General features: G+C 46.6%; 1 protein-coding gene across 2 annotated transcripts in view; it reads right to left on the bottom strand.

Annotated features, from left to right (window-relative positions):
• Positions 1–3,571: 3,571 nt before the first annotated feature.
• ANXA13 (annexin A13) overlaps positions 3,572–26,386 on the bottom strand; it is a 57,112-nt gene continuing 34,297 nt past the window's right edge. The window contains exons 3-11 of one of the 2 annotated variants that reach the window (XM_024741257.1): positions 23,747–23,841; positions 20,628–20,798; positions 17,658–17,691; positions 17,480–17,559; positions 15,791–15,859; positions 15,280–15,381; positions 10,847–10,922; positions 7,078–7,190; positions 3,572–4,185 (exon numbers count right to left, since the gene is read on the bottom strand). In XM_024741257.1, coding sequence (XP_024597025.1) covers positions 4,066–4,185; positions 7,078–7,190; positions 10,847–10,922; positions 15,280–15,381; positions 15,791–15,859; positions 17,480–17,559; positions 17,658–17,691; positions 20,628–20,798; positions 23,747–23,841 — 860 coding nt within the window. In that variant the 3' untranslated portion in view covers positions 3,572–4,065. The remainder of the gene's footprint in view (positions 4,186–7,077; positions 7,191–10,846; positions 10,923–15,279; positions 15,382–15,790; positions 15,860–17,479; positions 17,560–17,657; positions 17,692–20,627; positions 20,799–23,746; positions 23,842–26,386) is intronic. The other variant, XM_024741256.1, reaches the window with a different exon arrangement.

Here is a 26,386-nt window from a genome sequence, read left to right on the forward strand (position 1 = left end):
TAAACAGAAGAATCCCAAATAATGTAGCTACTGCTCCCTCTGGGTGGTAGAGCGTAACTCCCTGCCCCTGAAGTATGGGCCATGCACAGTGACTTCCTTCTAATGAGTACAGCGGAGAAACCTGACGGTCACTACCTGAGCCAGAAGATCAACGTCAGCAGTGTTAAGTCACCTTGATGGCATGTACCCTTGTATCCTTGATAATGCTGTGATGGGAACAGCACCTTACCTTTGTGATCTTCCAGACAAACCCATAACCCCAGTCTAGCCGTGAGAAAAGTATCAGACAAACCCAAATGGAAGGACATTCTACAAAATACCTGCCCAGTACTCTCCTCAACATTGTCAAGGTCAACAGAAACAAGGAAAGTTTGAGGAACTGTCACAGTCTAGAGGAGCCTAAAGACACATAACAACTAAATGTAATGTGGTATTCTCATGGGACCCTGGCACAGAGAAATGACATTGGGTAAAAACTAAGGAAATGTGAATCAAGTATTGACTTTACTCAATTATAACGTATCCATATTATTTCATAAGTTGTGACAAATGTACAATATTAATGCTACATTTGGGAACTGGGCGTGGGATATATGGGAACTCTGTAGTATAATTACAACTTTTCTGTAAACCTAAAATTTACAGAAATAAAAAAAAGTTTCTTTTGAAACCCTCTCTCCCTGCCCCCACCCCACCCACTTTTCTTCGTCTTGACCCTCTCTTAACATAGTGGTCACCGCTCTATGCCCTGGTCATGCAAGAAATTGTAGTGGCACAAGCAGGCAGCCTTGACATCTCTCTGCATACAATGTGGCAGCTCTCGCTGGTTGGTATGGAGAGCCGAATACCACTTCTGGTTTCCCGGCACCCTTATTTCTTGACTTACCTAGTTTCTGGGGGCTTATCTGAGGCATTTTTATGGGCTGTAGTGTGGTCTGAGAAATAGCTAGTTTGCAGCCTGGAGGAGTCCCGTGCATCGGTCTTTTGCTGCTGCAGGAGCCAGACTCTGCACTGCTGGGGCAGGGACCCAGTGCCCTCTGGGTGAGGACGGTGGGGTGTTCTGGGGGCTGACACATCTAACTCTGATTGGGCTGACGTCTTCCTGAAGGCAGCCTGGATATCCCTCTTCTGCTCCACCATCTATCTCTGTATATGTGATATAACCTCTGTCTCCTCTTCTGGACCGTTATTCTAGTCTCCTTTTTCTTTTTAATCTTCGCTTTTAAACACTCTCCTTAGATTTACAGGGATCGATTATATGGCTATATTGATTATATGCCAAGAGGGGCAGAATTTCATGGGGAAATGGATGGTGAGTTACCACGTGCACCCACAAGACCTGCTCTCCCCATGCAGCCCTGGAGGAGGGATTCAGACCCCCTCCCCACCTACACGAACACCCGGGTGGCAGGAGCTAGGATTTCCCCAGTGGCCCTGGGGGAAGTAGGTGGGTGGACTGGGGCACAGGGCTGTGCAGCGGGAGGGTGACAAGGCAGGGTTGCTCTCCCCCCTTCCTTCTACCTTTGTCCTCTCCTCCTTCCCCATCCCCAGGCAGGCCCTGACCTCTGAGAGTAGGGGCCTGGGGAGAGGGGAGGGGGAGCCTGGGCCAGGCAGGGGTGTATGGAAGGGAAAAGGAGGAAATTCCTGACCATGACAGGGAGGGTGGGACACTCTGGGGACAGACCAGACGGGGGAGTTCTCTTGTGAGGCAGCCCCCAGGTCAAGGGTGGAAACTGGCTTCTGCCTGTGAGTGGTGAGCAACAGGCAGAGAGGTGCCTGGTGCCTGGAGCAGCAAGGTCTGGAGAAAGCACGCATGGATGTGAGCTAATTGGCTAAGAGCTCAGACATCAGGGTCAGAAGGACTTGCGTCTGAATTCTGGCCCTGATTCTTCCTGTGTGTGACCTTGAGCAAATGACTTTGCTTCTCCATCTTACTCAGCCTGTTTCCTCCCCTGTGAAATCCCTTTCCTCTCTTCTCCATGTCAGTCATGGCCTTCAACACTCTCAAAGGATGGCTGTTTTTAATAGATCTCTTTTCAGTCCACTGGTTTGTTTTTCTGTCCTTACTGTAAGCTCAGATCCCAAGAACTGGTTGTTTTCGTTTGTTTTTTAAAAGACAACAAGTGAACATGAGTGTGTTTTGTCACTGAACCATTTTACGTGTTAAAGCTCATGACAGCAGTGTCTGTTAGGTAGGTAAACCGGTGTGTCGAGGATACAGATGTTAACATAACCTCTTAATTTGTTGATCACGCTTTTACAGCTGCTAGAAAGACAGCACAGCGTACTTGGGCTGGTATGCTCTGTGTTGATTACACCACCAAAGTGATTTCCCAAGACCCAAATCTGATCGTGTTCTCACTCATTTAAACATCTCCAATGACCACCATTGCCCAGAAGAACAAGCTCACACTTGGAAGGCAAAACCACGGCTGATGTGACCCAAACATACTCTTCATCACCCGCCTCCCCGACCCTCTCCTTCCTTTCACCACGTCTATTCACCAGTAGAATGGATTTCAACGCCTCCTGAACACATCCTGCTCTCTCATGTTTCCGAGCCTCTACCCATGTGCTTCTTTCTTTGTTTTTCTGGAAGGCTTCTATGTATTCAAAACCCAGCACAACTGCATCTCTGTAAAGCATTCCCCAGTTCCCCCAGGCAGAGCTCTGTGTTCACTCTTCTTACTCATGGGTAGAGAGCTTTACATGCCTGTATCAATGCACTGACAGCGTCTGATGAATATTGGAGGCATCCGTCTACACTACTGGTCTGGGAATGAACTGCCCAAGGTGTGGCCAGTGTTCTCTTTATCTTTGTATCCCCAGAGTCCAGCACAGTGATTGGCAAATAGTAGGAACTTAAGCAGGTGAATGAATACAGACCCATTTCCATGTACTTTGTGTTATTTTCCCAAGAAAAGCAGTTACTAAGATGGATTCTGGAGTCCACCAGCCCTGAATTCAAATCTCGGTTCTGTCATTTGTGAATGAGTTTAGCCAGATTACTTAATGTCTCAGTTGCTTCAGTTCATAAATGGGAGTAATATGAATCTTATAGGGATGTTGGGAAAATTAAGTATGAAAGTAAGCCAATTAGCAGTGCCAGGCACAAATAATCATCCAGTGAACGATGACTATAATTATTGGACCAAAGTGTCCGTGTTCTCATGACAGAGACCCCTTCACGTGTAGCAGCACGTGGCTATGAGACAAACACCTTGGAACAGAGATGCTACTGGTGCAGGATCAATCCATTTGAGAGTCAGACCATTAACCTTGACCCTGTTGGCACTGTACCCAGCCTGATTGTATTTGAAGATCCCAGGGAAGACTCAAATGGCTTAAATGTCTAGAGAAGCAAGAAAACCCATTTAAACCAGGTAGCAGATCAGGGAATTTTACCTCTCGTTACGTTTCGTATAGGCAAGTCAGTTGTTTCCTTGCCGCTGGCCTTGGTGACTGTCCTTGGTGATTATTAATAAGTGTAACTGTTTGCATTTTCCAAATATGTTGAAATTTCACAAGTCATCTATTTACAGGACAAACACCAAAGCAAATCAACCCAGTCTTTGGAAAAGCAGCTGATGTAGGCGTAATCCACATCTTCCATTAACATGGAGGATTTGAAATTGAGCACACAGAAGGAAAATGAATGAATTGCTTACTTTGGTCTTTCTTGTACTTCAACCATTTGCTCTTTACCCAGAACATACATATCCCTGTGTGATACGTATTCTTTTAAATGTTTTATTACGAAGGCATAGTTTTTCATCAACTACAGATTTCATCTTTGCTCAGAAAGCATTCAGTGACTGCCCTCAAGGAAAATTAAGAGGCAGCCCAGATACTAGCTAAACCAGCATTCAGGGTGACCTAGTCAAGCGTCTTGAGGCTGCTGCCCTTAACTTAAACGGTTTGCCCTGGCCGTATGGCTCAGGCTGCCAAGGAAATAAACCAGGACCCTCGAGAGTGTTTCGTGCTGGAGTGGCACTTGCAAATCTGGTTTGGGGGGGCTCTTGACAAAGGTGGTTCCTTCCTGTGCTCCGGCTGTGCTGACTCGGTTCAGTGCAGGAGGGCCACCAGCAGTTTCTGGAAGTCCCCAGAGGTGTCTGAGCGAACCATGTCAGAGAGAGACTTCTGATACTTCTCTTGGAACTTGGCTTTTATCCCCTGAAGGTCCACCTGTAGGAGAGATAACAACAGCAACTGGGACATTTATAGCGTTTTCACCATAAACACAGGCAGCCACTGTTCTGAGCACGTCATTCTCACTTGCTCATTAATGCCTCAAAGCAGCCCTTAAGAGTCGGAGTTATTATTCTTCCTCTTTCGTGGCTGAGAATAGGAAAGCTGAGTTCAGTGTCTGTGTGTCTGTTCCAGTAAAACTGTTTATGGACACTAAAACTTGAATTTCATATGATTTTATGTGTTACAAAAATATTATTTTTCCTTTGAGTTTTTTACAGTTACTTTAAAATAATCATTTTCAGGTAACAGGACTGAACAAAAACAGGTGGTGGGCCTGATTTGGCTTGCAGGCCACAGTTTGCTGACTCTTAGTATAAGCTTAAGAAAATTGTCAACACAGTTTGAAATGATGCCTTTTTTTTTTCTCTTGTACCCTGATCAGCAAGAATATTAGTGCCAAACAACAAAATTCAATTCATTATCAATTTTTAGGACTTATTTTGAATCTACGGTTGACCCTTGAGCAATACAGGAATTAGGAACACAGACACCCCGTGCAGTCTAGAATCTGTGTATTTGCTATCTCTGCCTCAAAAACAAAGGAATTTGATCAATGACTCACCCAAGGGCAGGAAGCTGAAACAGTTTGGATAGAATCAAGCCTCAAACCCTAGTTCTTTTGATTCTACATATTGTGATCTCTAATGGAGCACAAGCTTCTCCCCACACTTAGTTAATGTAAAGATCCATAAAATGAAAATACAGGTACTGTTATTTACTGAAAAAATCTGCATATGGGTGCACCAAATCCATGTTGTTCAGGGATCAACTGTAACTCATTGAAAAGCTTGAAAAACCTAGGTGCTGGAGGTGGGGAAAGGACTCAGAAGAAACAAGTATAAAAGGATTGTTCTGCTCTGAAGATTCTGACCACCTAGTAAAGGAGATAATACTTGCACCATGGAAGATATAATTCCAGAAAGAACACAGTAAGTCTCATAAAAGAAGCACAGAGCTCTCTTTAACCAGGAGTTTTTTGTTTTTAGCTTTGTTGTTATCGTTGTTTTTAATTTAGACTCTATCTTGCTTTCTTGAGAGACTCACAAACCATTACTCAAGCTTCTGGTTCTTTTCTTCTCCTGCCCCAATTAGAGGGCCCAACAGGAGAGAGAAAGATGAGAACAGGAGAGGGTAGGAGAGGGAGGAATTGTTGGAAGTGGATGCTGCACAAGAGAGAGACTGCATCAGGCAGGTGGGCTGTGATCCCTGCTCCCCTGGCTGGTAGGCTGCTCAGCTGGGGGAGGGGCAGGAAGTGGTGGGAGGGGTGGGTCACTGCAGGGATGGGGTGGGGCTCACGGGGCTCTGTTCTAGTACCTGGTGGCTTTGGCGGATTAGGGGATCTGGCCAATATATCTGGCTGGGCCGGAAGCATTCCGAGGGGGTGGTCCCCATGTGGAGATGACCCAGGACCTGTGGTCAGTACTGAGATACGACAGAGCATCTTGGAGTAAACACGCTACAGCTCATGCATGCTGGAGTGAATATGGCACCCTGAGGAGCCCTCGGAGTGGTCCAACCCCCTGGAGTCTTTAGAATCCTTGCTGGGCTTTGTCACCAACCTGCTCCTTGGAGTGTCTTAGGATCTCCAGAGACTCTGGCTGGGGGAGGTGAGTTACTAAGAGACAGAGAGACAGAGAAGGCTGAGACCTGGAGAGATAAGGGAAACAGAGAATCAGAGCAACCAAAATAAAACAAAGAGAGTGGCAGAGAGACTGGAGGAGGGAGAGGGGAGGAGGAAAAAGAAAGGGGCTTAAGAGAGAGAGGGAAATATGAATTGTGGAGGAGGGAGGAGAGGAGAAAGAGGGGGAGGAGAAATTCCAGGAATAGAAATAAAAACGAAAGAATAGTTGTGTTGCTAAGTTATATTTCAAAACAGTGTCAGATATTAAGTATTATTTGTCAAAAAGCTAGGGGCCAGAATTTGGGTTGGTATCTTTTCTCCCTCATTTAACACGTTTTTGAGGGAAGATGTCTGTGGTTTTCAAGTGCCCAGTTCCACTTCACTCTCCAAGGCCTCTCTGCTGTGGATGAAATGCCATTTCCCATTTATTCTGCAATTCCTCCTCTCTGTGGCCCTGTATTCTGAATATGAGTCTTGACAGCTGCTCCCAAGCTTCTCCTCTCCCTGTGCCTTTGTTATACTCATGCACTCTCAAAGGGGGGCGACATTGTTCCCAACGGGGGCAAAAACTGGTTCTTAGAGGGTGAAAAAACATCTTAATCTTTTTATGTAAAATTAATTACGTATGTACATAGGGAACATAAACAGATTCACACAGTGTATGTCGTGTTAACATTTCTTGGAGGGGAGTGACAGTTAGGAGAAAACTGGGTCTAAGAAGGCTCCCTGCGGGGGAGGGTGGGCGATCGCTAATTTTAAAAAGGTTGAGAAACATTGTCTTGTACTGATGTGGTTTTTTGTGCAAAATTGTGCTTCTGGGATGTGTTTAAGGAAATAAAGGCCTAGCTCAGGAGTCGGGAAATTACTTGCTCGGGTGATCTAGTCCATTGTTCACCTTTCAGAGTGTCTGTTTTACCTTCCTTAAAATGGAGCTGCCCTATCCGGAACAGCCCCTCCAGTTTCCCTCCACACACTACCCCGAGCTCTCCGAAGCCACAGATGACAGACATAGAAGCCGCTAACGTTACTGTATTTGTATTAAAAGAAACGGACTGAAGCACAGCACACTGTCCTCTACAAAGTCTGGGAAGGCAAGGGCCCTCTCTGTTTTACTCTTTCTGTAAATAGGCTCTTACTAAAAACGACCTGTAGATGACATCAGTGGTGGCAAAACAAGAAGGTGGAGCCCAACGAGTGCGTCTTACCTCCGCCTGGGTCACAATGATGTCAATGAGGGTCTCCTCGTCAGTCCCCGCACCCTTCATGGCCTTGTACAGACGGTCAGCAAAGTAGCCCTCGAGGTCCCGGGCACTCCTCACTGGGCAGGGCAAAGGGAGAGAGAACGTGATGTGTTCATGTTTTGTGGAATAACACAGAGACCCTGGGAAGGAACAGAGCTGGCTCAGAGTGTCACCTGGCTGCCCTTGGAGCTGATGGAATTGTGAGGCCGGTGTTTGAAAGGGGCAGACTTCACACTGTTGATAATGGGATCTGGAAGATTCCCCTGGGGTCAGGGCATCTGGACTCTTCGACCAAAACCCCTTCAGACACCTAAGAACCTCTCCTGTTCCCTGAAGACCCTTGGCAGGAGGTGGAGGGCTGTGACCATCCTCAGGTCCTCCTTGTAAAGTTCATGATTCTCACCAGCAGGAATACCTTCTCATCTCTAAGAGAAATCTCTGATGTCAGAGTTGGGTTTGGAGGGGAAACACGGACTGGCTGGCAACCTTGCCATATAAAACTTCATAATCTTGAAGATACGCTCAGTTGGACCTTCCTTTCTTTTGTTTTTCCTCACTAGGTTTTATTTTTAAAAAATATTTATTTATTTATTTTGGCTGCCCCGGGTCTTAGTTGCGGCACATGGGCTCTTAGTTGAGGCATCATGCGGGATCTAGTTCCCCGAGCAGGGTTGGAGTCCAGGCCCCCTGCATTGGGAGCACAGAGTCTTACCCACTGGACCACCAGGGAAGTCCCTCACTGGGTTTTATTTGTGAGCCTCATCTCTGAATCTTTTCCAAGGTCCCCACAATCATCTTAGTTTTCCATCTGGGATGTGGGCTTGATGCAGTGTTTGATCCTGTCTACAGAGCACCTTTCTGTGATGCTGCCAGTTGCTCTTTTCTGGCCCTGCCCCAGCCAGAAATGAATAAAGTATGATCTAATCCACAGATTAACAAAGTATGGTTTCTATTCACCAATCAGGGGATGGGGCGCATCTCTGCTCCTGGGGATAAATCATGATTGCTCTCCCCTCCTCCAAGGCTCATATGGGTCCACCAGGACTAACACTTTGGGAGAATGAACCCTTTACTGTTTATGTTGCTGACATTTACCTAGAACACTTAACATTTTTGATGTTAGTAATAAATAATAAGTAATACATTCAGCATAAGTGTGGAATGCACATCCTTATGTGCATTATGTCCTGCAGTGAGAACTCTTGTCTTCTAGGTAATTGCCGATAGAATGCTTACAAGGAAGGGGGAGGAACAGAATTAGGAAAGCAGAGTCTAGGTTGTGGGGGTGGGTGGTCTGTCTCCTTATTTTATAGGTCATGTGGCAGCCACCAGCGTGTCAGTGGAGAAGCCCAGACCCAGGAGTCTGAATCCACAAGCTGCTGGATTGGTGGTGGTGGTGATGGGGTGGGGGGTGAACCTGGCAATTTGGGGAGCAGTGTGTTTGAGACTCACTGTGACACACACCCCCAGACGTTCTGAGCTAGTGGCCTCACAAGGTTTTCCCGAGGACCCCGTCCTGTGCGCTCGTACTAACTGACGCTGCAGTGATCGTCGTTCTGTCCCCACACCAGTGACTTCCCCCCGACACTCCTTCCTCCTGATATTCTGGGGAGAAAACTCTCAACTTTTCTACCGTATACAGTCTATGCCTGGTGAACAACCTTTGTTGTTCGCAGCGGCAGGAATACCCCGAAAGTTTGGGTGGGGCCGGCTTGGGAGGAGGCGGGAATAAAGATCTTCGTGCGTGTGAGAGGAAGGGCAGCCAGCCAGCCCGCGGTGCCTCTTGCCCCTCCTGGCCTGCAGAGCAGGGGCTCTCAAACTCCAGGGAGCATAAGATGATCACGGGAGGAGCTTGTCAATGTGTGGCTTTGGGCTGCATTCCAGGAAGTCCTAAGTGGGTAACCTGGAGTGGGCCTCCAGAAACTGCACTTTCACACGCCTCCCCACGTGAGTCTGATGCAGGGGGTCCATGGACCCCACTTTGAGAAGTGCTGCTCCAAAGGCTGCAAGCAGTGGGAACCGTTTGGTCTCATAACACCTCCTCAATTTTAGTGGCAAACTGGCATCTTTATGAGTTATGCGGGAGTAGGGTGGGGAGTGTGTAGAGAATTTAGTCATGAAGTCATGTTCCACTCTTTGTGTGGTTCCTTTTCAAGGTCTTTTCTAATCTCTTTTATATTTGCTACCGGTGGAGTCCACCCAGCTCCTGCATTTCATGGTCCCCCAACTGCAGGGATGGGTCCTTTCCTTCCTCTGTACCTGCTTTGCTCTGATTGGTTTTATCTTTACTGTAGCTCAGTCTGTTGATTTGTGTGTATCTGCCATGAGTTTGAAGCTTCTTAAGAACAGGAACTGGCCCTATTTGCCCCTGATCCCCACGCCTGGCTCAACTGCTGGCCCAGGCAGATGCTAAGTAAATGTTAAAGGGTTGAATGGCTTTATTACCATTAATACTTAATACTAATAAGAATTACTATTAATCTTCTGACTGAACTCTGGCGTTCTCCTGCTTCTTTACACTGCAGGTACAGAAAGGCTTTGGAGCCTTGTAGCTGGGCCATGAGTAGATCTCTCCGTTTACTTAACACACTCATCCTTATAGCCCTAAGGACAGTCATCTGTGTGTATCCATTGTGGGACGGGAGTGACATTAAAGATGTTCAGGCCTCTGTAACAATAGCAGACCTGCTAATCTGAATGCAAAATGAGGGTGGAAAAAAAAAATCAATTGCTGACATTGCCCCCAAAATCCCATCAGAAAAACAAAACAAAAGGGTTTGGCAGCGAGAGCACATTTTGTACCTTCCAGGGGCTGCTTTTTTGGTTCTTCCTCTTCTTCTGGGGATATTCTCTCCATTTCTCGTGCCATTTGGGTTGCTGCCCTGGCCTCCTCGCCACCGGAGTGTGGACAATGGACAATGCCTTCATTCCGGGGCTTGCAAAAATGAGAAATGAGCCTGCCAGCCACAGCCCGGTACCCATCTCTCTGCTATTTCCTGCCTACAGGCAACACCTGGAGAGAAATGCCTGGCGTTCGCTTGGCACGGCCTTGATCTAGTCTCCCCCGCCTTGCTTTCTACACAGACCTCATTCATTCCAGTGTTGAAGGGAACCAAATGGAAAAGGTCACCCTTGGGCCATCAGGCACCCGCAGAAACTTGTTCCTGGATCCGAACCTGGGTGCTTTTGAGTGTGTGTCACGTGAACCGCATGCCGCCCCACGAGACTAGACGATGGTCCCAGGCTGTTGATGGAGGCTCTCGGGGCTCCATGATCTTAGTGGGACTGTCGTGGATGCTGTGGTAGCTCCCCCAGCTGCTGTCTTCAGGACAGCAGGCACTCATGCCAAGTGTTACCTGCCGGCTGCTCAGGGTTGAGACCCTTCTCAGGAGGGAGGGACTGACTGGGGTCATATCTGTTAGGAGTCAAAAGAGGCAGCTGTCTTCCCCAAGGTTGCAGATGCTCCCTGGGTGCAGCCTGACGGCTGCTTGATGTGGGGTGTGAAGACCTGGTCTCCTTGCCTCCACTTTGGACATCCTGACTTCAGGGCTCCTTGGGGGCCAGCACAGCTCCTGTTACATCTGCATCACGTTCGTTCTCTCCCTCCGCAGCGCTGCTTAGGTGTGTGGCCCCCCAGCTATTCCCTGAAAGCTTCCTGCGCACAGACCTCTGTCTCCAAGTCTGGTTCCTGGGAGCCCAACCCAAATCAGGGGCTCTCCTAGCTTTACTTTACCGAGAGTTAAGTAGGCCTTCTGCAGATCTCCTGACGTTTCTGCTTCGATGGCCTCTTCGATGTCTTTGCCAATGAGCTGGAGAAAGAAAGTGCAGCTGTTAGTCCAGGTTTTGCTTTTGGCCTTGGTGCACTTGAGGCTCGTTCTTCTACAAAAAGCAATAGACTCTTCCAGATTTGGTCACGTGAGGACCAGAGGAACTCTGGGATTCCTCTCTGGCCTCAGCCCTTGCAGGGCTGGGGATGGTTGCCCGCCATTCGAGTGGGGACTCTCATGGCCTAGGAGTTAGTCCTGATTTGACCCCTAATGGATGTGACCCCAGTCAGGACCACTCCCTCAGCCTCAGTTTCCTCCTCTGTGAAATCAGGGAGTGGAAAAACAATGAATAAATACTGCAACAATATTCTTTATGTTTCTATCGTACTTGAGTTTCCTATGTGTTTATAAAAATTCTTTCCATTTCCAATTTTCCAGGAGGCTATTGTTATAATCATCTCCCACACCTTCCTCCATTGTGGACTGAGACTGGGAGCTCGGGCACCTACACTTTGGGTGACATGAATAGAGGTTGTGAAGTTCATGGTAAGGACTTGGTCTAATGTTTCTGATACTGTGGGGCTACTTGGGCTGGGAGCCAGGGGCTGACCACGTCAAATGCTGCTTTCTTTCCCTCTGGGGAGACTCCAGATGATCTAATATTCACCGCCAGCTTGCTCTGCACAGCATTACACATTAGGTTTCCTTCCAAATATTTATAGAAGCTGAAGTTCAGAGTAAATTGTGACCACGCTTAACACAAGTACCGCCTGGGCCAAGCTCAGGGCAGGCATATAAAGAGAAAGGAGAACTTTTGGTTGGGTTTGGGAAATGCAATTAAGCATTAGAAATACTGAAACTTCTTTCTTAGAAATTATCTCTTGAGGATATGACACAATTGTGAGTCTATAAATAATTGGGACCTTTGAGGACATGCCAGTGGAGTTTATGTAGTTTATTCTGAAAACACTGGTAAACAACATATTCTTTGTGATACGAGCACAATAGATATGGGGGGAAGGAGGGTCCAGATTTAATGAAACCCGTAGCTTGATGTCCTCATCATAGTTGGCCCATCTAGAGGTCTGGTGTGGAATCGACCTAGATAAGAAGGGGATTGGATTGGGGGGGCTTTCAGTCCCTTTCTTAGCTGTTCTGAGGTGTTGGGGGTTGGATGTGGGAGCTGGGATTTCAGAAGAAACTGCTATCACTTTTCCCATGAACAGGGTTCTTGTTGTGTAGACTGAGATTGTGTTTCAAGAGGACATTGTCCTCACACAGGTCTGTGTTTAGTAAAAAAAAAAAAAAATCCTCACATTAAACCACTTTCCATTATTATTGTTAGTACTGGGCTAGAACAGTGTTTTTAAATTTTCTGTAGCATCTCAGCCTACACAACAGATAAAAGCAGGAAAGCAGAGCTGTTCTGGAGAGGCGGGAGATGGGCTCCTTACCGCAGCCCTAGACGGTAATGCCAGGTTCCTGGCCTCTCAGTCTCTTTGCTGCCCAACTCCGGGGGCACTATTCATGAGATACAGTGAGACGGCATTGCCCTTTGTTCTCTACCTACCTCCTGCCCCCCATTCCCTCCTGGTAGCTACCAAGCCACCTCCAGGGACTCCATTGAGCACAAATGGAAAACAATCCACTGGCCCAAGCTACTGAGATGCCCCTTTGCAAATGGAATGCTTCTCACTTATCGGAACACTTAATTCTTAGGGGGCTCTTTGGACAAAACCAGGTTTTCTGATCTCGGTACAAAAACCCATTGCCAGGGTGGATTCCAGACAAGCCTCAAAGGCTTCTAGTTTACCAGGTAGCATTGCCTGTGGGGAGATTATTAGAAGAGTAAGAGGTTTCTTTTAAAACCAATGCCCCAAACTGACAGCGTGCCCACGGCAGAGCCCTGTGCACTCTGACTTTGATTATAGCAGTTAAAGGGCTAAAGGTTCTGGAGTGGGCTTAGGAACACTTTAGGGGAGGGGAGAACTTTCTGGTGAGGGGTGTGGTGGTGAGGCAGTGACCTGGGGCTATGGGTATGTGTACCTACAATTTATACTGAGCCATGTTTTGGGAACTTTATAACTCTACAAGCCTTTCATATTTGGTAGATTTGGGGACGGTAATAATCTTTCATGATGCTGCAGAGTTGGGGAAGCTTTGTTGCTTGGGCTGGGATCTCCGAGCGTGTCAACAGTTAAGACTCAGGTCTAGAGGGCAGATAAAGGGCAAAAACCTGAGTTTTTGCGCCAAAAATTAAAATTCGACTCTATGCCAGGACAGCCTATGCCGTGTGACACACTTCACTGATCTGACCCTTAGCATCTTAGTGCCTTTAGCCGGAGACCATGAGAAGATTTATGGAGCCAGGTTCCCAAGATCAGGATGAACTCAGAAGATCGATGATAAAGATCAAGATGAACAATGTTCCAGCAAGGCTTTCGGAATGATGAATAGGTAGCATTTTAGAGCTGGTTTCATGTAAAGAGTTATCAGATCAATTGATTCTCTTACTGACCATTTGAGTTTTAGCTCTGTTTTTTGACACTGTCGGTTCACATAAGGCGACTCATAACAACTGCTAATGTTAGTTGAGCACCTACTTCATGCCAGGCAATAAATGCTTTAAATCTGTTAATTCATTTAATCCTTACTAACCCTGTGAAGTAGGTACTATTATTATCCCTATTATACGGTTGGGGGAACTGAGGCACAGAACCCTTAATAACTTGCCCAGGGTCATACAGCTAGTAGCCTAGAGCAGACTTGTTAAACCTTAACATGTATCAGAATCTGGAAGATTTGTTAAAACACAGACTATAGGACCCTAACTCCAAGGAAGCTGATTCAGTAGGTCCAGGGCCGGCACTAAGAATTCTCATTTTAAACATTGTGTCAAATGATACCGATTCTGCTGTTTGGGGATTAATTATGAGAACAATCGGCCTAGGGAGTATCCTTAGATAGTCAGTAGTTCATGTACACACACACACACACACCCTCACACATATGTGTGTTTCTATAGTGATCTCCAATGACAGCCACCCCAGAAACTCCATCCATAGCCCCAGTCTTATGGGAAGAGGGTCTAGGTCATGGAGAAGGCTTCCAGCTCAGTCTACACAGCTCCAGGCCCAGGGGCCAGGGGAGTACAGGGTCAGCTGCCTTTGATCACGGCTCTGGGCAGGATTTGAAAGCAGAGGGCCCTAAGGGCTTATATACAGTGATGATAAAATTCCAAAGCTTTGTTGTCTTTTCATCTGCTGGCAACACATAGGAAATGCTATTTTGAGTGAGGAGCGGCCAGCTCTAGCTGAGGTAGGAGCTCAGGCTGGGGAATCTTGGAATTCTCATCCACTTTCTGCTACTGACTTGCTGTGTGGTCTTGATAAGTTACAGATGGTTCCTTACTTGTAACAGATTTTCCTCCACCAGCAGTTGTGGGTAACAATGGCTCTTCAGCCTACTTTTGAGTTACAGTATTCTTGTGAAATTGAAATGAGACACAGGGTACAGATGTCCTTTAAAACCATTCCACAAATATAAAATAGGAGACCAAAACAAAATCTGATATTCCACAAAGGTCTTCTTGCAATTAAAGACTGATTTTCAGGGAAGGATTAACCACTAAGCGCCTTGAAATAGCTAACTCACCTCGTTGACTTAAAATTATCATTAGATTAAAAAAAATAACTGTATAAAAGTAACTGATACACATCTTTCCAAGAGTGTATCTCTGAGGTATTATCACATCTGTTTTGGGAGCAGTAGGCACTGTTAGCCCAACTGTCAATTGGAATAATAGTAACAGCAAACATATGTAAGCTTACCACATGCCAGATACTGTCCTGAGCCTTTTATATTCATCTTATTTAACACCTAAAATAACCCCGTGAGGGTGGGGTGTTGATGTTCACGGTCCCTGTTTTACAAATGAGGATGGTGACATCAGGTCACTTGTTAGTGATAGAACCGGGACTTGAACCTGTAACCTCTGGCTCTAGGGCTTTGCTCCTAAACTTGACACTCCCCTGCTTCCCTAGCCTCTGTTGCAAAGCAGGGTTTCCCAGACTCAGCAGTGCACTGGGTGCCGAATGACTGTTTGTTGTGGGAGGTGCCCTGGGCACTGTGGGCTGTTCAGCAGCATCCCTGGCCTTGACGCTCTGGATGCCAACAGTGCTGCTTGCCCCAGCGCACCTTGTTGTGACAACCCCACATGTTTCCAGACATTATCAAATATCCCTTGGGGGTGCAAAATCACCCCGATTGAGAACCACTATTGTAAAAGACACCCCACCCCCTGCCGCCCAGTTCCACATCCCAGAACTCGGCTTCTTTTGGAAATAACTTGAGACTCAGTTTCCGTGTGAACTCCTTGCCTTAGTACTGGATCACTTACAACTTGGTAGGCTTGAAAGGTGGCTCGTAACTGTTTGTGATTCCTCTTGGCCAGGACTTCACTGAAGGTGAGCTCGTCCGTGCCCCAGCGGCCTTCCCCTGCCTAGAGGGCCGAGTGCAAACATTTTGAAAAAGCCTTTTGCAAAAAGACTGAATAAACAGAGCTGTGACCAGGCCTCCCTTACAGGAAACAATAAAATATGCACTGAATCTAAGCCACATTGATCGATCTAGCACTTTAAACTTCTAACCCACAAGTATACCTCACATATTTATATTATTTATACCTTCCCTTGTTCCAAAGTGGATCTAAGGTGGTTAACCCCAGAATATAAGAATAGAAAAAGCAATTCTTTCAGGTTCATGAAGACCGTATATATGAAAAATATTTTAAAGATCATACTTATTTCCCAAGTAATTCCAATTCACATAAAATAAAGTAACAGTTGTTGAAAATAATGTTAATTAAAAAAAAAAAGGATTTGCAGAGACTGACACATCTGCATACTTACATCGTACAGATCTTTGGCATCCTGACCAGCTAGATCTTTGTCTACATTATCTCCTTCATCGCGATTAGCCTAGAAAAATCAACACATTGTTATTAACTTGAGTTCCTGCTTGACCACAGAAAACAAAAAGGGAAAGTCCTAGAAAAGGGGGTGATTTCAGAGGGGTGGCCTGAAGCTAGACAAAACCTGGCAAAGTGTCAATGCTGCTCTTTGCTGCCATCTTTTGGGCACAACTGATAAACAGTAGCTTCTGTGACAACACATTTTCCCCTTTTTTTTGTAGAAACCAGGGTCACTCACAAACCCCACTGACCTCTAAGAAACCTCATTATGTCCCCTAGAATGAGTCTGTTGGGAAGCTATTAGTCTTCCTTCCAGAATATCAAATTTCACTTCTCAGGGTCCCAGCCTTGAAGAGCCCTGAATGTTGGTCATGGAAAGTTTTGAAGGTCTAACCTAAGCCCTTAGTGGCAGGTGGAATTCTAAGATGACCCAGGTGGCCCACACTCCTGTATGATCCCCTTCTTTTGAGTGTGGGTAAGACCTGTGAATATGGTGAGATACCACTCCTGTGATCATATTATGTTTATATGGCAAAGGGGATGTTTATAGATGTAATTAAAATCCCTAATCAGTTATCCTGGGTAGGTCTGACCCAATCAGGTGAGCTCGTTAAGGTCAGAGATGGAAGAAGTCAGAGACATGAACTCCTGCTGGCCTGGAAGAAACCAAATAGCCACGCTCTGAACTGTCTATGGGGCCACGACAGGGAACTGCAGATGGCCTCTAGGAGCTGGGTGGTCTCTGGTTGACAGCTAGCAGGAACACAGGGACATCAGTCGTACAACCACAGGGAACCGAAATCTACCAACTGCCAGTGAGCTTGGAAGAGGACCCCAGGCCTCAGATGAGATGGCAGCCCTGGCCGACACCTTGATTTCAGCCTGGCGAGACCCTGGCTAACCCGCCACAGGACCCCTGCCCCATGGAAACCGCTAGATCATGGGTCTGCGTAGTTGAGGTTGCTGAGTTTGCAGCAAGTTGTTACACAGCAGGAGAACACTTATATACTCTTCGTGCTACAGGTGAAGCCTACTCTGTGTATTCTCTGCTATCAGTCTCTCCACGTCGAGAGTAATGAAGCGGAGGAAACACACGAAGCTCATAAAGATGGGTGTGTCGTGAGAGTGCAGGTGCCATCTGGCCGGGGGCCGCGGGCGCTGTGTCCTAGCAGGCCAATTCTTAAAGCCCTGCTTTCCAGGCCAAGCTCCCTGCAGCAGTTCTTACAGGCCTAGACTTGGGGTGAATCCTGCAAGTAAGTTGTGTCATGAAAAGGGCCCTACTTGGGGTCAGATGGGCTGGTTCTTGCTCCTAAGCTGTGTCTTACTGTGTGTACACCTAGCGGTTCCTCACTGGCAAAGTGAGGTGGTGATGCTTAATGAGATAACACACTAACAAAAAGGGACTGTAAACTGCAAATGACTGGGTGGATTGTTATGATGGGAAAAATACCCATTGAATAATTTCACATGAGCTGGGCTGACAGAACACAGGTTGATGATCCCTCAGTAACATTTTTAATAAAAGAAGGAAATGTTTATCATCGAAATTGCCTTTTTCATCATGGTCCCATGCTGCCAAGGGCTGTTTCCCAAGATCATAAGGCAGGTTAGACCTTTTTACTTTTACCTGTAGCAGGGAGACCAGAATTTTTTTTAGGCTTCCACTTGTGTCACCTTTGACATCTGATTCAAGGCTCCTGTCAAATACTTTTGGGGAAGAAGAAAGGAGGAGAGAATGCAGATTTAGTCTCCCAGAGGTATCTTGGAAGGAACATTCTTTAAAGTCAGAACAAACGGTCACTTACATCTTTGGTAGGCCTCTTTAATGGCGATGATTTCCTAGGAGAGGTAATAAAAAAAAAATCAATACTCCGAGGTGGGGTTAATCAATAATATAGGCAGAGACAAGCAAAGGGAAGAGGCAGGAGCTTGTCTCTGGACACGGGATGCCTTTATGACTTCCTCCAAAGGGGGTTGTCCCTACAGGTCAAGGTCTAGGCCTAGAGCAAGTCCCCAGCTGTGTGGAGTCCTTTAGCATATGTCATCCTTAGTTAAAAGTGAAAACATTACAGCTAAGCTAACATCTTCTTTCACTACCCCCTCACCCCATCTCACTCTCCCTTCCCCACCCAGGTAGCCAGTGTTAGAAGTTCAGTGCATATTTTCCCTTTACATTTGTATACATATGTTTGTGCTACTGCAAATATATAGAACTGTTTTGTGTATGTGTTTAAAAAGTGGAATACTGTTCATATTGTTTGTTCTTTGACTTATTTTTTCACTCAGTAATAGGTTTTGGAGGTCCAGCTAGGCTTGTACATTAGTTAGTCACCTAGTGTTTTTTTTAAATGGATACAAAAGGTTCCATCCTACAGCAAGCCCCTGTTTATTTAGCCAGCCTCTGATTGATGGACATTTAGGCTATTTTCAATTTTTCTCTACTTCAAACAAGGCTGCACTCAGTAAACAATTTGCTGTGTACAGGAGTGCAAGCCTCTCTCCAGGGTGTGTGCCAGGAAGAACTGCTTTACAGGCACACCTTGGAGATACTGTGGGTTTGGTTCCAGACCACCCCTATAAAATGAGTATCATAATAAAGCGAGTCACACGAATCTTTCGGTTTCCCAGTACACACAAAAGTTATGATTATACTCTACTGTGGTCTGTTAAGTGTGCGATAGCATTATATCTAAAAAAACAGTGCACATAACTTAATTTAAAAATACTTTATTGTGGGTTTCCCTGGTGGCGCAGTGGTTGAGAGTCCGCCTGCTGATGCAGGGGACGCGGGTTCGTGCCCCGGTCCGGGAGGATCCCACATGCCGTGGAGCGGCTGGGCCCGTGAGCCATGGCCACTGAGCCTGCGCGTCTGGAGCCTGTGCTCCGCAACGGGAGAGGCCACACAGTGAGAGGCCCGCGTACCGCAAAAAAAAAAAAAAAAACTTTATTGCTAAAAATTCTAACCATCACCTGAGCCTTCAGCAAGACGTCATCTTTCTGCCAGTGGAGGGTCTGAAATATTGTGAGAAATACCAAAATATGACACAGAGACAGGAAGTGAGCAAATGCTTTTGGAGAAATGGGTGCGGATAGGCTTGCTTGATGAAGGGTTGCCACAAACATGCTATTTGCAAAATCGCGGTAAAGCGAAGCACAATGAAACAGAGTATGGCTGTATATTGCAATGGCTTGACCCACTTGGGAGCTGCCTCCGTTTACACTTGAACCAGCAGTGTATAAGAGCAGGCATTTCCCTACAGCATCGCTCCTAAACTGTTTAAAATGAAAGCCATGGGGCAGTGATGGGGAGAAGGGAGAGGGAGCGATAGAAGATGAGGGCCAGGCCAATGTTGCTTCGGTGGGTGGGAGAGAGGAGGAAGCAGGTGGGGGCCGAACATCTGTGACTCTGCAGCCCCCTCCCCTTTCTCCTCCTTCCAGCCCACTCTCAGGATCTGCCTGAACCCAGGGCCTGCTCTCTCCCTGCTTTTCTTCTTTTTACTGTCAGATCTATTTGATTGCAAAAAAAAAAAAAAAAGAACCTGTTCATTGTTTGAGACCAGGACCTGAAAGAAATTAGGCTGCGGGTGAACCACGTGTAGGCAAGTGTGATTAGAAAAGTAATGACCAAATTAACCTTCTTGCCAAGGCAGGCTGCCCAAATATTGGCTGCCTGGTCGCTAGGACTTTGGTGCTTCTGGAAAGGATGGGAATATTGAGTAAGGAGAGTTGTGTGGTTATTGGACTGAATTGATACCGTCCTCCTGTGCTAACCTTCCCTTAAGGCACAATCCTAACCTGAAACTCCCCAAATGGAGGGGTTTTATTATCCTTTGGGAAGAAGAGAAGTCCAGAGATGTTCAGGAAAGGGGTTTACAGCGTTAGCGTGGAGCCTGGTGGTGCTTCAGGAGACGTGGGTGGACGGCACAGGCTGGGCAGGAGGAACCAGCCCAGGTGGTAGGCACTCAGGGGCTCAAACGGCACTGCAGTGTCAGAGCGCTGGGGCAGCTTTCCTCGCCATCTGCTCCAAGTGCTGTTTCTGCTTCCTACCCGGAGGCCTCAAGAGTGTTGGATTTTCCTGGCATTTCCTCGCTGGACCTCCCCATTCTATGTGATGGGTGTTGTGGAAGAGGCAGAGGTTCCCCAGATAATGCCCTGTGGGCCCTCTCTTCTGATGAAGTCCTTGGCCCTTATGGGTTCTGGAACCAAAGATGAATGGGCTTCTGCGAGGGCCTTAACGAACGTCCTTTTCAGCTCCTGAGATGGTGGCATGTGCCCAAGGGATCAGGGGAGGACAGGATAGAGGACATGGAAACCTCTGGGGAAGTGGTGGCGGCCCCAGGGGTGTTCACTGGGACCCCCCTGGCACCCCCCAGCCCCCTGCCTGTTCTTGTGCTCTCCGCTAGATGCAGCCATGCTTGGACTGTTGTATTATTTGTGCCAGGAGACCCGCAAAGTCAGGCTGGGAGGGTAAAGTAGAACTTTCCTCCTTCGTGTAAAACTGTGCATCTCTTTAGAAAAATGAAAGCTGGATTGACACTGTGCTTCTGGAAGGATCTATCCTGTCAAGCCAGGAGCAGTGACACCAAGAATGACCATCAGAAGATTGGAAGAGGGATCTCTCCAGTGTGAACCAAGTGGACGCGTTTCTGCCCAGACACTTGCTCACCCCGTGGGTGGAATGCAGGGAGGACTTTCCCTTCTGGCTGCTGTAACCATCTCTGATGGGCATATGGACGCTCCCTTGGGAGTTGGTCCAGGGCTCGGCTGGGACTCACCTTATTGGTTCTCGTGCACAGGACCTCGATGAGCACCGCCTCATTCGTGCCCAGGCCCTTCATGGCCTTCTGCAGCTGCCGGGCGGCATACTCGCTGGGGTGTTGCAGAAGGGCCAAGGCTGTCTTCTCGAAGCATCCACTCAGCTCCTTCTTGAGCACCTCCTCCAGGTCCTGTGGGAAGACGGCGAGAGTCTTGTCTGGGAACATGCTGAGAGCAGAGGGACAGGTGTCTGCTCTCCCCACCGCAGGACACCTGCTGTGGACACACGGGGCACAATCTAGACTGGAGCTCTACAGGCATGAGTGACCTGCTCTGGAGGACAGTCGTCTCCCAAGTGCCCATCCATCTTCTGCCAAGGCTGGCAGAGAGGCAGAGGGAAGATCCCCTGCTCAGGGCTGGGGACCCCAAAGATGAATCGAAGTAACAACCAGCATTTGCAGAATATTTTGGGGTTCAGAGAGCTTCCTCACTGATCCCTAAAACAGCCCTGGCAGGAGAGGTATTGCATTATTCCCATGGACTGAACCTCAATAAGATAAAGGACTCATCTCCAAATACTTGGCTAGAGAGGACTGAAATACAGGCTTGTCATCTCTAGGGGACCAGATCATTCATTGTCCAAGTTGGGATGCTTTTGACAGTGAAAGGGGGGACACTATTAATAATGGCAGGGTGACAACAGGAATTAAAGAGGGACTGTCCTGGGCAAACCTGATATACAGTCACTTTGGCATTTTGTTAAATTCTGAAAGGGACACACGTGGGAAAGAACTCAGGTGGGGGAAGGGAAGTGCATGAACTTCTCAGGTGACAATGTCCCAAGTTAAATGCAGGACCTCAGAGCAGGACCTTCACACGGAGACAGCCCCGTGTGGGTCAGACTGGAAGCCGATAGACCACATTACAGCATGGGGTGGGCCTGGCTACTCAGCACCATGGCATGGTGTCTAACAACACAGTCGTGTAGCTCTGCGACCTAGGAAAGGTGCTTAATTTCACCAACTGTCAGTTTCCTTCTCTGAAAAATGGGAAGAATAATAAGACTTACTTCTTAAGGTTGTTGGGAGAATTAAATAAGACAATCCTTGTAAACAATGAACACAGTGCCTGGCACATTTTCAATGTTCAATAAGTGATGATTGATGATGATGTCATGTTGAAAGGAACTTTCAGAGAGAAAGCAAATCAACTATTTCTCAAATGAACCTCTGAGCTCCGGACCTGGGAGAAAAATCCCAGAAGATTTTTGTCCAAGGCCCTGGGATCTGCAGTCTTAATAGCAGGTTGTGATATTACTGGCTCCATCCCATGGCAGCTGCTGCGTCTAACCTGATCTTGTGAAGACAGGCCTTTGGTCAGTACTCTGGTGTGGATCTACCTGAAGACTGGAAATATTTTTCCAAGTCAGATGGGCATTATATAGAACTGTAGAGAAGAGAAATCCCAGCTGGCTGCTCTCGTACGTCACAAGGATGAAAACAAATCCTCGTGTGTTTACATTCTGTTTGGACCTAGGAGCCAGCTCAGGATTCTTCGGCTCTAATCCTGGTTTCCTGCTAACTAGCTGTGTCACCTTGGGATACTTATTCTCTTTGGAGCTCAGCTGACTTTAGATTTGATTGTCTCTAACGTCTTCTAGCTTTGTGGCGTGATTCTCGATCACTTCTTTGGCAGTCCCAGCTGTTTGATACACAGCTGAGAATTGGAAAGTAAGCAAATGATTGGCAGATGTAGGTGTTGCAGAGTTTTGTGCTAGAGCATGCTTTCACAGAGCCCCTGAGTCCTCACTTTGAACCCATTTACACTTATTTCACACCAAAGCTTAAGATGCCTGTATCTGACTTTCCGTATCGGTAGGATATAAGTAGACACAGCACTTGAGAGGATGCTATAGTCAGGCGTGCTGACAAGGATGAAAGTTCAATGTCATTCAATTCAATTAAATGCAGCTGAACTGAAGCTGCACTTATTTTCACCAGGGTCATCAATGAGTGACATTGACAAGCCTGATTGTGAAGAGGGAAGCAGAAGAACTACAAAAGCACAGCTGTCTGGACTGTTTAATGTATAAATAAACAGCTCCTCTCATGGCAATGGATTCTTCAGGAGTGGAGGCTGGCCCTGGAGATGGAAGACTTCAATTTGAATGCTGGTTCCTTTTCCTACTAAGTGTGGGGTTTTTGCATGAGTCATTTAAACAGATGCGCTCCACTTTTTCTCTCTGTAAGGTGGAGACAATCACACCTATCACAGCCTCCCTTTACTGGTAGGTGCCAGCATTACCCTGCTTGATTCTCACAGCAGCCCGAGAAGGGAGGCAAATTACCATTTTCATTTTGTGAGGAGACCAAGGCCTAGAGAGATTGTTGCTTCCCCAGTGACAAATAAGTAAGAAAATCCACCTCTATCTCTATATCTATTTATACATAGAGTTACTGAAACTGTAAAGGAAGTATAAATTTGGATTAGAACGCAGCATAATAATTCATATTTATTTGGCAAACTGATAATTCTAATGACATTAAGAAAATGTTAAATCGTGTTCATGCTATATTAATAAAGAAAACAGAAAGCCTAACACATTCTTAAAGATTTCTAAATGTAACACCATCAACAAGAAGAATGAAAGAAAAGATACGCAAAGAAAGAAAAAGGCGTTGATGCTTAACGAAATGGAGGGTTTTTTGGTTTTGGTTTTTTAGTTTTTGTAACAGTCACTTATGAAGAATATATCATTCTTGAAGACATCTGAATAAATGAAGAATTCTTACATAAAGACCCACCTGTGAAAACTGGTTTTCAAATCCCTGGCCTATCTATAAGTTAATATGTGGAATTAATCCAAATGAGTGGGAAAAAAAGACTGAGGAATCAACTTAAAAAGAAGTCAGTTGGAAAAATAATGAGTTAACCAGTATTGATTTTACAGGCTGTTAACAAGGCCATTTCAGTTTTTCTGAAGTCAATTAAAGTTTTAAATGGTTGTTTCATTTTGTTTCTCTTGGGCTATTTCAATAAAGCTTTAAGGATAGTCTTCACTGTCTTGGGAACATAAAGAAGCAGAAGAGACAGTCAAGACCAAGGCCGTGCGCACACGGCCGAGGACCCTCAGCGTCACCTTGCCATACGTTGTCTTGTACTTTTGTTTTATTTGTTGCCTCTCATTCGATGTCCTGCTTGATAGGATTTGAATGATGGTGGCTTCATCAGTTCCTGAAGTGCAGGAGAAAGAGGCAAAATCACAATGAGCAAGAAACAAGATGGACGTTTATTTTAGTCAATCTGGGGAAGCCAGGGTGGTGGTCACCGGCTTTGGTGGAACCTAGGTGGACCCTTTGGCTGTAATATCTTATGCTGAGAACTGTATTCTTTTCACTCACTCGACAAACACCCACTGAGGCCTCACACTGCATGAAGCGCAACGCTAGGCACTGTAGTGGAAAGAGGAACGAATATGGTCTATTCCTTAATTTCACTCCTTGGCATAAATGCAAGAGAAATGAAAACTTATGTCTACACAAAACTTGTATTCAGATGTTCATAGCAGCATCATTCATAATAGTCAAAATGTGCAAACCACCTGAATGTCCATCAGTGGACAATGGATAATTAAAAGGTGCTATATCCATACAGTGGAATATTACTTGGCCAGAAAAAGGAATGAAGTACTGACACATTCTACAGTATGAATGGGATGGACCGTAAACACATTTTGCTAAGTGAAAGAAGCCAGTCACAGAAGACCACATATTATGATTCCATTCATATGGAAGTCCAGAATAGGGAAATCTATAGAGACAGAAAGTAGAATAGTGGCTGGGGAGGGGGTGGGCAGAGGTGTGATAGCTAAAGTGTAGGAGGTTTCTTTTTAAAGTGATGAAAATGTTTTAAATTGTGGTGATGGTTTCATATTTCTGTGAATACATTAAAAACAACTGAATTGAACACTTTAAATGGGTGAATTGTATGGTGTGTGACTTATACCTCAAAAAAACGGTAAAAAAAAAAAATATGGTGTGTTCCTTGGTCTGCAAGTACTTAAAATGGAGTGGAAGAGATTAAGATATAAACCCAGGGCTTCCCTGGTGGCGCAGTGGTTGAGAGCCCGCCTGCCGATGCAGGGGACACGGGTTCGTGCCCCGGTCCGGGAAGATCCCACATGCCGCGGAGTGGCTGGGCCCGTGAGCCATGGCCGCTGAGCCCGCACGTCCGGAGCCTGTGCTCCGCAGTGGGAGAGGCCGCAACAGTGAGAGGCCCGCGTACCGCAAAAAAAAAAAGAAAAAGATATAGACCCAAATTGCTATAGTATCAAGCGCATCCATAAACTTGTTAATCTCAGGAGAGAAGTCCTAATTGGGAGCATGTGGGGCAGTTCCCCTTTAAACTCTTTTGAATCACACTCTTCCTAAAACGATTTTTCCCCTGATGTTCATAGTAATACTTGTTCATTGTAGGTATTTGATCAGCACTGAAATGATAATGACTAAGAAAGAAGGGGAGCGTATCATTTTTTGAACCTGGAGACAGGATTGGAAAGATGACCCAGGTGTTGCAGGTGTGAGGGTGAGAAAGACTATTTGATCAGCGAACCCTGAATTCAGTTTCTTCGGACTGGATTCAAATCCCTTAAACCCTATGACATCGGGCAAATAATTAGCCTCACCAAGCCTCAGTTTTCCCACCTATAAGATGGGGGTGATAATAGACAAGGCTATTGTGAGAATGAAATCCAAGTAGGGGTCCATGGTTGCCCTGAGGTGCACATGGGTCCTGGGACACCGGGGAGCATACATGACCAAGTGCCCCAGGGCTGCCTCAGATCCAGGCAAGACTTGTGCTGAGGCCACTGTCCCTGGGCTGTCACCCCAGTGACTGAGCTGGAAGGAGCATCAGAAGCCTTCTGGCTCAAACTCGTATTTACAGAGGAGGAAACTGAGGCACAGCTCAGACCCTCTTCTTCGTTCCCGCATGTACCTTACTGTTCGGCAGTATTGGAATTTGTTGACTGTTCTCTGCTTGAGTGCTTTGCCTCTGTCCTCCGTTCCTCCCTTCAGCCCCTCCACCATCTCCCTCTCAGCATCCCCCATCAGCCCTTCTTCTACCTGCCCTCTACACTCAGCTGCCAGGTCTCCTTGCTAATTGCCATCACTCCCCCCACCCCAACCCGTGGCCATTGCCCTTTGGCTGATGCATCCTAAACTAGCACCTCCAGCCCTTACCCTTCCTGAGTTTAGATCCTATTTCCAGCTGCCTGTGGCCAGCTTCCCATGGAGATCCCAAGGCCTTTCAATTCCCCACGGAGCTAAAGCAGAGCTCATCCCGTCTATCCTTGAATCCACTCCCCACCCCGTTAATTTCATCTCAGTGTGTGGCATCACCTGAATTAGAAAATCCAAAGTCACTTTTGAGGGCCCACCTTCCGTTTGCTTTTATTTTCCGACACCGCCACGCCCATCTGTCTCAGCTACGAGATGACTCCGCCCTCTTCATTCCCCCTGCCCCTGCGTAAGAGGCCTGCGCGTTTTCATCCTCCCTGACACCAGGCTCTGGTCTCTGCAGCCTACCTTCCACACTGCCGTCAGAATCATCATCTGGAAGTACGCGTGTGCTCATTTCACTCCCTAATTTTAAAACCTCTAGTGATGCTTCGTGATTTCCAGAACTAAATCATTGTCCCTTAGTGTGACATTGAGACTTCCTGAAGCACGGTCTCAAACTGCTCTTCTAGACCCATCTCTGCCCACAAACACACCCAGCC

Source organism: Neophocaena asiaeorientalis, unplaced genomic scaffold, assembly GCF_003031525.2.
Source record: "Neophocaena asiaeorientalis asiaeorientalis breed wild unplaced genomic scaffold, Neophocaena_asiaeorientalis_V1.1 scaffold177, whole genome shotgun sequence".
NCBI lineage: Eukaryota > Metazoa > Chordata > Mammalia > Artiodactyla > Phocoenidae > Neophocaena > Neophocaena asiaeorientalis.